The following is a 10,923-nucleotide window of genomic DNA, read 5'->3' as shown; positions in this document are numbered from 1 at the left end:
CCAGCAGGCATGTACACCTGGTTCTGGTTCTGGTTGTAATGAAATGGCTCCTGGTACTCCTGGTTCTGGTTGTACTGGTCAGCCATGTTGTTGGCGTCTCCAGCGGTCATGTAGTTTGGTTCTGGAGCGCCTTCATCCGGGTCCATGAAGGCGCAGTTCTGCTCTCCGCCGTCCGGGTCGGGCTCGGAGTCCGAGTCGGCGCCATCTTCACCAACGAGCCGCTTGTTTTTCTTTAAAGCGCCTTTTTCTCCAAACATGCGGAACAGAGACCCAGCGAAGAAAAGGCCAAAGATCTGCAGAGCAAAGGACCGTTAGCACCCCCTTCAGGCAGCCACGGGAATTACAACTGAAATGCAGAAATACGTTTTTAAAAACTTAATGACTGAAATTCTATTAAATTGTACAAAAAATTGTATTACTTGTGATTTTGCTAAATTAGAGATTCAAATACAAACAATTCATCCACCATTAGTGTAAATTTAGTTATGATGCGAATTAGATCCAGCAGGAACTAAAGGAATGAAACACAGTTCAATCAGTACATTGGTCATTTTACTGATGCTGTTTTTGCTCAAACTAGACTTTAACTGAGACAAAATATATGTTTTTGAACAAGTTTTTTATTTTTGTCATTATTCTAAATAAACCTGAAAAATAAAAAAGTTATAAATATTGAATTTCAGCATATGTGTTTGAATTGGTGTTCGAGTCTTTCCAATACAGCTAATTTTACTGTACTGTCCTTAAAGCTTTTACATGGAAGCCAGGAAAAATAAAACCATCATAGTTACAAGTTTTAAAGTCACTATGAGATGGAATATTTCATGTCATAATTTTGATGAATTTTAAAGCCATGGTTATGATACTGAAGCTAACTGCATGACTTTCTATCTCATAATGTTTGTTCTAATATCCATCCATCCATTTTCTTTCACCCTTGCCCCTCAGTGGGGTCGGTAGGGGTGCTGGTGCCCATCTCCAGCTAGCGTACCGGGCGAGAGGCGGGGTCACCCTGGACAGGTCGCCAGTCTGTCGCAGGGCAACACAGAGACACACAGGACACACAACCATGCACACACACACTCACACCTAGGGGCAATTTAGACAGACCAATTAACCTGACAGTCATGTTTTTGGACYGTGGGAGGAAACTGGAGTACCTGGAGAAAACCCACCATGCACAGGGAGAACATGGAGACTCCATGCAGAAAGACCGGGGCCGGGAATCGAACCCAGAACCTTCTTGCCACTGTGCAGCACGTTCTAATATCCATGACTAAAACTTTAGAATCTGAAATCCTTATTTTTACTATTTTAAATTATGACTTCATGTAATTATGACTTTAAGAAATGCGTTTCCATCCCGTTTCACGATGAATATTCTATTACCATATGTACTCATGTTAATTAATCAATATTCATATTTTAATTTTATGTATTTCATAATGAAAATATAGACTTACAATTTCCCATTTCTACAAACATACCAACATTTAGCTCATTTCCGTTGCTTGGTTGCAAGAGTCACTAAAAGCTATCAATTCCAAATTAGAAATACATTTTATAATTTTGATCACATGTTCTCTATTTTGATGTATAATACATAGAAGACATTTCTCAGCCTAAATGTATATTTTACTGCAGAATCTAATTAAGGGTTTAGATTATTTACTGAGTTAATCGGCCTGCTGCCCGTTTCCGCTTTAATAAACCAGGTGTAGTTCACACTCCGACCACTAGATGGCATCTAATTACTGATTAGAATGAGAGGAAACTATATCTACCGACATTTGTAGTTTTTATACTCCCTCCTGGTTTTATTCCCAGTGAGAGAGGAATGAGTGGAGGTTAAATCTTCCAGATTATTCTTACCTGGATTAAAATGAGGATTGCAGCCATGGCAACGATGGTTATGAAGTTGTCCTTCAGCCATTGGTTCATCTTCTTACGGCAGCTCTGCGGCATTAAACACATCGTTTCATTGAACCAGCTCATTTTCAGGTGAAGATTCTCAGTGTAGGCGCGTTGCATGTCGTTTACATCCGGATATTTTGCGCATTAGCGCAACACTGGAGGGCAAAAAGCTGATTCCTTTGCGTTCCAGGCGCTGCTGCGGTGGAACAATGAACTAAATGAAACCTGGAGATGTATTATTAGCTCAGTGCAGTGCGTCACAGCAAAGGGGAAAACAACGCAGAAAAACAGTTAAAAAAACAACTCCAAACCACTCTTGCTCTTCTTTTTTCTCGCTCACCGTGTCCGCCACACTTCACGCAGACTCGTTGCCATAGCAACCGACTGACAACAAATACCACTATGTGTGTCAGGATTCAGCACCAAAAGATATGCAAACATTTCCCACACAAAGAGCAGAACATTCAGTACATTACAGTTTGATGTTTATTTTGTGATTATTAATAAGTGATTGCTGTGATGGATAGCTACTGCTGCTATTAGCTAAGCTAACACAGCGGTGGTTGATTAGCTAATCTGAAGCTGTGCTCTATTGATCATTTGTCAGAGTTGGTGTGAGGGACGCTTTTTTTTTTAACTGAACCAAAACATTATTCCACAGCATATCTACATGCTAAGGCTGTCAAAGCCAAGCTAGCATAACTGACCTCCTTCCCTCTCCCTCGCTATTTTTACTTAATTAAAACTTTCCTGACCAAAACACTGCGTCTCTTTTCTTTTGTGTATGAGACGTTAGCAGCTTTTTGCCCTCCAGCGGCGTCACGCTGCGACGCGTCCATATTTCTGCTGTTCGTTTTGGTCGACTGTACCTCATTAAAAATCCCATGTCCTGTTCCAGACACCGTTACATTGGTGTTATTGGTTTCCAAGCACCAGGGCGAGTTTATGCTAGGCTGAAAGGACAGGAAACAGGAACACGGCAGCAGGTTCCCACTCGTCAGGTTCAGAGTTTGAATGAAGGCGTTCTTCAGCCAGTCGTCCGGTCCATTTATTCCGCAGCATTTGGTCTGTGAGCCAGAATAAAAACAAATATCAACCAGGCGTCTTTTACTTTAGCTAGGACAGAAGAGATGGTGGAGAAACTCACATAATGCTGGACGTTATCCATGATTATGTCAGCCCTGCTGCTGCTATTTCCGTACTGACCTATGATGTTGTTCACGGTTTGAGTCAGAGTACTATCGATCTGAGGGAAAACAACAGTAAGCTACGATCTTTGATAAAGACCGAATTAAACACAATAACACACAAAAACAGACTGAAACACTCACACATGCATTCAAACCGCACCAGAGTTCAACCGAACCGAGGAACCATTGTTAGCTTTAATGGTCCGCATCAGAGTTCGATTACGCATTCATACCTCCACAAGCAAACCAGACTTTCTAGGCAGATGTACTGGAGTTGGATTAAAGTGGACTAAACAGCGCTGGTGTGAACGCAGCCCAAGCTGCCAGACAATATTGACATTTACATTCTTGTCTTTTGAGTGAAACAAACTGATTACGTATAGAAAAATTAGACTTTTTCCTTCTTCTGTTCACTATTCACTATTTTCACAACCGTTACTAGGATCACTTTTAGGTGTTCTGTCCAATGATTTCTGTGCACAGCAGAGTAAATCCACAATGCACTTTTAAATCCCAGGATATGGTGCTGGTCTGCTAGGTCTCCTCATGACTTCCTCCTAATCTCAGGGTTAGACTTTTGAGCTAACATCCGAGCCTCAGGCTTGTTTAGCTGTTTTATGGAGCTTCAGCAGTTTTCAGCTGTTCTGATAGACTCCAGCAACGGACATGGAAGGAATATGACAATGACCTTTGACCCTGGAAGCTCTTTAAATGATCTCCCTCTAGGTGGACGAGAATCAAACCAACTGATCTCTTCATGTAAAACGTTAAAGGGGCGGTATTATGTGTTTTCCAGGCACTTAGTCCCATTTTATCGCACAATCAAGTCACTTTTTTACCGTCACTTGTTATAAAAATGCTAAATATATCAAACATGACTTCAAAGAAATATTTACTTCCTGATTTAATTGGGCCTCTGTCTCTTTAAAAACTCCTGCTCTTTCTGAAGCTCCTCCAGGAAGTCGTCCCAACATGGCTCCTCTATTAACCCTTTCCTGTTTTTACCAGCGTTGCTCTGAGCAGAAGCTCCTGGAATGAGCTCAGCAGATGTTTGCTAATTGCTGCTGGCTAGTCTGAAGGAGCTGAGAGGGGGAGGAGCTGCGCCTCCCAGCGTTTTTTACAGCTGAATGGTTGCCATGGAGATTAAAGTATTTCTCAGACATGAAAGAGTCAAAGCAAAACTCCAGGTTTATTTTTAATGAGGGAAAAACATTAAAACGTTTTGGAAAGAGAAAAAGCAGATTTTAGGTGATAAACCCGCTGTGAAGACGACCGACCTCGTCTCTTTTCAGGAGCAGCAGGATGGTGACGAACAGCTGACCCAGGACCAGCGCGATGAGGAAGCAGAAGTACTGAGGAGGAAGAGCTGAGTGTTGAGCAGGTAGCAGCCGTTTTCCCCTCCGCAGGGAATCATGGGAAACTCACCACCAGCAGCAGGAACCGTTTCTCCAGGGCCGCTCCAGTACACCCAGTCAGGCTGACCAGTGCCACCACTCCACCGATTATAAACAGGCCCACTGCCACCACCTGCAGCTCCTCTGGACGCAAAAACACAAAACTGAGACGGATTCAGGGTGAAGGTCACACCACCACCAGACAGGACCGGCGCTAACTGGGTCATGCTAAGGAAATAAGTAAAAAACTAGAGAATGAAGTCAAAATATTGTGACTTTATTGCCATATTGTGTAGCTTTATGCGTCAAACTCCAGTCCTCCGCTGTCCTGCCTCTGCTGCAGCACCTGAACAGAACAATCAGGTCGTTAGCCGACCTGATCTACACCAGGAGGAGGCGATGAAGACATTTGTACCTGTGGGACATCTAAAACCTGCAGGACAGCAGAGGACTGGAGGTTGACATCCCTCCTTTATGCTCATTAACGTCATTATTGTGATAATTTTGTTCTCATATTGTTTGGATTTATTCTTCTACAACTTTATTTTTGTAAATTTTGACTCTTTCCTTGTATGACTTTATTCTCATAATTATTTTTCTCTTCTCTGTGGTTCTCCTCCACAGTGTCTGACTTCGTTGTGATCTGCAGGATTTCCCTGGGAAGTTTCTGGACCTTCAGCATCGGGTCCAGTTTTGTTGTGGATCAGAACAAAACCTCCAGAGTCCAAACAGTTTGACTGAAACTGTTGCGAATTTAGCAGGAATTTTTCTTTTTCTTTCATTCATTGGGTTGCAGAAAAACCCATCTGCCTTACTTGAAATGGCAAAGATAAATACATTTATATTAAGTCACCCAGAGAAACAGGAAGTGATGGATTATTAAATAAAAGTTCCTACAAACTCTGATGCCATTAGAAAAAAGCTCTGTGAGTTAAAATCTGCTTTATTTACATTTACTTTACTGGAAATTTCAGTTCTCATCTTTTCCTCTGGGGAGATTTTCCTCACCCTTAATAAATGTTACGCTGTTCCTTTAAATAAAAGTATGTTTTATTTTGGTACCAGAGGAGAGGACATTCAGGAAGCTTCCGGTGTCGAAGAGGATCCAGATTCCACAGCCCATAACGCTCAGACCCAGAACCTGCAGAGAAAGTCCAGCTGAACTTCAGACCTGCATCATGTTCATGTTGGTCAAACAGGTTACAGGTGAGCGAAACACAGAAGCTGAGCCTGGAGAAGCAAAGACCTTCAGAGGAGACGAGGGCTGCGTTCACACCGCAGCCTGAAGTGACCCAAATCAGAGTTTTTTGACGTAATGCGACCTGCGTCCGATCTTTTCATGGCAGTGTGAGCAGCTCAGGTCGGATTCTTTTCAGAATGTGAACCATATCCGATACGTATCCGATTCAAATGCGACCATAACGTCCAGGTCACATTCATCCGAACTGAACGTCACTGATTCTCAACAAATCTCACTATTCTGCTCCTGATACACGCAAGCAGGAAGAAAAACAACAACCATGACGGATTATATGCAGGGGTGAAAGTTATAAGGCGGTACGGCAGGTACCGCTACCCCTAAAAGATTTAGTGGGGGTTCGCAGTACCTGCAGGGGGAGGAGCGGCTGTCAGCTTTAAACATGAACGGATTCACTGTGCAGCCGTGAGTTCACCCACTGATCAGCCGTGGCCGATTAGTTTTTCAAGAACAATCTAAAACACGACTTAATCAGTTAATAAATACCTTTTTTCTCATTTCATATTGTTTCTGAACTCTTTGCTAGAGCAGCAGAGCGACACGTTGATCTCAGAAGGTTTTGAGTCTCAGCATCAGGAGACAAACTGAACGTAGCAGGAGGCTGAGAGCAGCAGGTCCTCCTCTGATTGGCTGAGAGCAGCAGGTCCTCTAATTGGCTGAGAGCAGCAGGTCCTCTGATTGGCTGAGAGCAGCAGGTCCTCCTCTGATTGGCTGAGAGCAGCAGGTCCTCCTCTGATTGGCTGAGAGCAGCAGGTCCTCTGATTGGCTGAGAGCAGCAGGTCCTCTAATTGGCTGAGAGCAGCAGGTCCTCTGATTGGCTGANATTGGCTGAGAGCAGCAGGTCCTCTGATTGGCTGAGAGCAGCAGGTCCTCTGATTGGCTGAGAGCAGCAGGTCCTCCTCTGATTGGCTTTAAACGTTTGTTACTTTATTAAAGAACAACAACAAAAAATCAACAAAACGTGTTCAAATTAATGACCCAACAACAATAATAATCTCAGTGATTATTGTTTCAACAAGGTGTTGCGCAATCCTGTGCGTTTCGGTTCCATTACCAAAATAACATCAGATCAGGAGATTAAAGTTAACTAACCAACCACCTCTGTGATCATGAAGATTATTAATGATGCAACATAAATATCAAGCCTGAAAACCTTATATCGTAACGGACTGAATGTTTTTAACGTAATCTCTGGTTGGCTTGAGGAGCGCAGGAAGTTGCCATGGCAACAGCTGTGCTTAAATGATAGAGAGACGGAGAGTAAAAAGGTGCAAGTGGTTTAGAGTTGATCACCTGTTCAGGTTGTTTCACCTTTGACCTTTAGAGCCGCTGTAGTTTCTGAACATTCAATAAACGACAAACTTGGACTAATGACCTCGTTCTGTGTGACTATAGTCATTTACAACAAACATCAAACACGGTTAATATGTTTCATTAAGTATTTAACAAACTAATGGCTTCTACCGCAATAATTATGTGAAATTGTCTAATATAAAAAATAGTTTGGTGCTTTGAGCTCAGAGTCTGAGAGGCTTTTCTTTATCAAACAATTTTGTTTTTTGCCTCGTATTTAGCGGAAATATTGATGTTGATGAGATTTTCTCTAAAATAATAACCTTTTTCAACCTTTATAGCTCCACTGTTGAAAATGAGGCTCTAACATTCACAAATGAAATAAAATCCAGTCCAACATCTGGTTTGAGGTGATTCCTCTGGAACCTGTTGGAGGAAAAACATCCCAACTTCAGAAGATGAGCTTTAACCTAACAGAGCTCTGTGGTTCCTCCTGTCAGTATGAGAGTCAGGGTGAGGAGGCGCCAGGTTAGGAAGAGAAGCTGCAGGATCTTCAGAACAAACAGGTCATGATGCTGGGCTACTGATTATCCCTCTGTCTGGACACAGGACCAGTAGAACCAGTTTAAAAGGTAAAATGAATGGTTATAAACCAGACATGGAAAACTGGGATGCTCTCCATGCCATGATGTTCAGGATTTAGGTCTCATGGCATCTCAAGGTGTCAACATTACAGCCAGTGGGCTGAAGAAAATACAGCTTTATTTTGTAGCAGTTCAAGAGATACCAGCTTTTATCGCTTCAAAAAAATTAATCAGCACAGAAACTTTTTGTCATAGTACCCCAAGAATTTAAAACTACTTCCACCCCTGCATTTAACCAAAAAAAATAAAANCCATGATGTTCAGAGTTTAGGTCTCATGGCATCTCAAGGTGTCAACATTGCAGCCAGTGGGCTGAAGGAGGAAATGCAGCTTTATTTTGTAGTAATTTGTAGTAAGTAAGAGCTACCGGATTTTATCACTTCGCTAAAAAATTAATTAGCACAGAAACTCCAAAGCCCACAAAGAAGTAATGTATGTATGTATGTATGTATGTATGTATGTATTTTTGTCATAGTACCGCCAAGAATTTAAAACTACTTTCACCCCTGACTATATGAGGATGAAGTTATTAATATGTTGCTCCAGCTGGACAACAACTTCAAGCTAAGTTCCACCGTTAGCCTCCATGTTTACTTCCGCAAACTCTGAGCTCTTCTTCTTCTTTTCATGGCGGTTGGCAGAACACTGAGAACGCTGACGCTATGGCGCCCTCTACTGCGCATGCGGGACACTTTCAGGTCGTTTGCCCGTTCAGACTGCAGAACACATACAGGTCGCATTTACTGGCAGTGTGAACGGCACCGGCAAAAATATCGGAATTGGGTCACTTCAGGCTGCAGTGTGAACGCAGCCATGCTGGACACGCTAACAGGGAGCTAAAACTGAAGCTATGCTAAACCAGAATGTAAGCTGAAGTGGGATAAAATTAAATTTATGCTAAACTGAATTTATGCCGAAACCAAGTTTAGACGGTTGCTATCGTAACGTCCGTTGTGCACATGTTGTTGCGTTATGATTATTTCATTTTGTTGATCTTTCTGGGCCACCATACTTCTAAACATCTAAACAGTTAAATCACTTTCTTGATGCAAAAGTCTGAAACAATATAACCTTTCAGATTAACCTTTTCAGTCTGACTCCTGGGTCCCTAAATCAATAATCGGTACATTATTTTATTGATTTAGGGACAAACACTTAGCATGTGATACGCTGTCGCTCTTCATGGCTCTTCCCTGGAAGCGCCTCGACTTAAACAGCCATTAAAACCACAAGAGGCAGCTGCATGTGTCGTGATAAATTATGTCCAGGTCCAAGTGCTGAGCCTTGGGGAACTCCTTTACAGAAAAGATTCAACACGGTCATTTCCTGTTGCTTCAAAGAGCCACTTCCTGTCCAGCAAACAAAACAACCAGGAGGAACAGAAGGACTGAAAGAAACTGGATCTGGAAACAGGAAATGTTCTTCATCACAAGTTAATATTAAACTCTGACGAATATACCAGCCCTGCAACAGACTGGTCACCTGTCCAGGCTGTCCAGGTCACCAGTCCAGGTGACCTGTCCAGGTGACCTGTCCAGGCTGTCCAGGCTGTCCAGGTGACCAGTCCAGGTGACCCCGCCTCTCGCTCGAAACAATAGCTGGAGAGGCAGCAGCTCCTCTTGACCCACTAAGGGTGGAATAAAATGGATGGATGGATGGAGAATAAACAAACGTAGAAATATTTACAAACATGACAAAACCAAATCTCCCGTTAGAAGAAATGAAGAACCTGATTTAAACACGTTGATGATGAAAATCCAGGAGAAACTCACCAGGAAGACGGAGTTTAAGACGGTGAAGCAGAACTTCAGCATCTCCATTTTCACGTCCAGCTTCATCCTGACCAGCAGCAGGTCGACACCTTTCTGTCGCTTTCTCTTGTTTTTCTGTTGTTTTCTGTTGTTTTTCTCTTGTTTTCTGTTGTTTTTCTCTTGTTTTCTGTTGTTTTCTCTTGTTTTCTGTTGATTTTCTCTTGTTTTCTCGTTTTCTGTCGTTTTCTGCTGTTTTTCTGTCGTTTTCTGACAACAGATCCACAGCAACAGAGACGTTCTCCAACAAACCACTCTGCTTCCCGTCCAGCCCTCTGGGAACCGAGTCTGTGCTGAGATCAAAGGTCACTTCCTTATTACCTGTTAAACATCAAACAGCTCAGGTGGTTTCCATGGAAACAAACACCAGGTGTTAATTTTTTACAGTGTAGCGTTAGAGCAGCTGTAACGGCGTCTGGCTGTTTCCTGTTATTTGCAGCTCTGGCTGTAGCATTTAAAATGTTCCTGAATGTGACATGCGGTGGAACCCTGTCCTGATGTGTCATGACGTCCCTGCAGGACATCAGGGAAGTCTGGTGCGTCCCCTGGGGGCCCTCGCACCTCACTGTGAGACCCTTCCCTCCAGTTTATTTCAAATAGAAACAATCAGTGCGACCCTTTAGCCCCGAGCCGGTGTCCCGTCCATCTGTCATACCTCGTAAATCCAGCACACCTTGTGGTAATGCGCATGCGCACATCGATGTTACGTTTCTTATAAATCCGTCATACATGTAGAAGTTTCATTTTGTTTGTTTTATTTCTCAATAAGTTTATGATAAAAATAAAATGATAAAGACGTAGTTATTTCCAGAAAGACGTTGTTCTGCTTGAACAGCTCCGGTCAGCATCCAGATATTCATGAGCTTTTCAGGACAGATTCCATTCAGTTTTCTAAAGAAACATTTAAATATTAAAAAGGTAGATTAGCTGTAGGGACAAAATATCCCAACCAAATCTGTAGTCAAACAGTGTTTGTAGTAATAGTGACGCTAAACGGGACTAATGTCTTGTTTACGTTTGGTGACGATATTGGAAACAGCAAAAGTCATTTATGTTAATAAGTTTAATTATCATAGCAGCTTAATTAAATAAAATTTACCATAAACTTCTGAGAAATAAAACAATCAAAATGAAACTCCTACAGGTATGACGGATTTATAAGAAATCTGCTGAGTAAGCAGTATGTGACGTAACATCGATGTGCGCATGCGCATTACCATAAAATATGCTGGATTCACGGGTAAAACAGTCAGAACACCTGTTAGGAAGCCACCGCAGATCAGACAGGTGACGCAAACCTGCGCCGCTCCCACGTCCATCAGGAGCCAATCAGCTTCACCGCTGGGCTCACAGCCAATCAGCTTCACCGCTGGGCCGACAGCCAATCAGCTTCACTGCTGCCCGACAGCCAATCAGCTTCAC

At 42.6% G+C, this 10,923-nt stretch overlaps 1 protein-coding gene across 2 annotated transcripts in view; it reads right to left on the bottom strand.

Moving 5' to 3' along the window:
• Positions 1 to 9,628, bottom strand: part of LOC103477524 (CD82 antigen) — a 10,646-nt gene extending 1,018 nt beyond the window's left edge. For both annotated transcript variants that reach the window (XM_008430683.2, XM_008430684.2), the window contains exons 1-8: positions 9,466 to 9,628; positions 5,561 to 5,639; positions 4,530 to 4,642; positions 4,382 to 4,456; positions 3,062 to 3,160; positions 2,784 to 2,981; positions 1,873 to 1,956; positions 18 to 293 (exon numbers count right to left, since the gene is read on the bottom strand). In XM_008430683.2, coding sequence (XP_008428905.1) covers positions 18 to 293; positions 1,873 to 1,956; positions 2,784 to 2,981; positions 3,062 to 3,160; positions 4,382 to 4,456; positions 4,530 to 4,642; positions 5,561 to 5,639; positions 9,466 to 9,531 — 990 coding nt within the window. In that variant the 5' untranslated portion in view covers positions 9,532 to 9,628. The remainder of the gene's footprint in view (positions 1 to 17; positions 294 to 1,872; positions 1,957 to 2,783; positions 2,982 to 3,061; positions 3,161 to 4,381; positions 4,457 to 4,529; positions 4,643 to 5,560; positions 5,640 to 9,465) is intronic.
• Positions 9,629 to 10,923: the final 1,295 nt, after the last annotated feature.

The sequence above is a fragment of the Poecilia reticulata genome, linkage group LG16, assembly GCF_000633615.1.
Source record: "Poecilia reticulata strain Guanapo linkage group LG16, Guppy_female_1.0+MT, whole genome shotgun sequence".
NCBI classification, from domain to species: Eukaryota; Metazoa; Chordata; class Actinopteri; order Cyprinodontiformes; family Poeciliidae; genus Poecilia; species Poecilia reticulata.
This window is presented reverse-complemented; position numbering and strand designations above follow the sequence as displayed.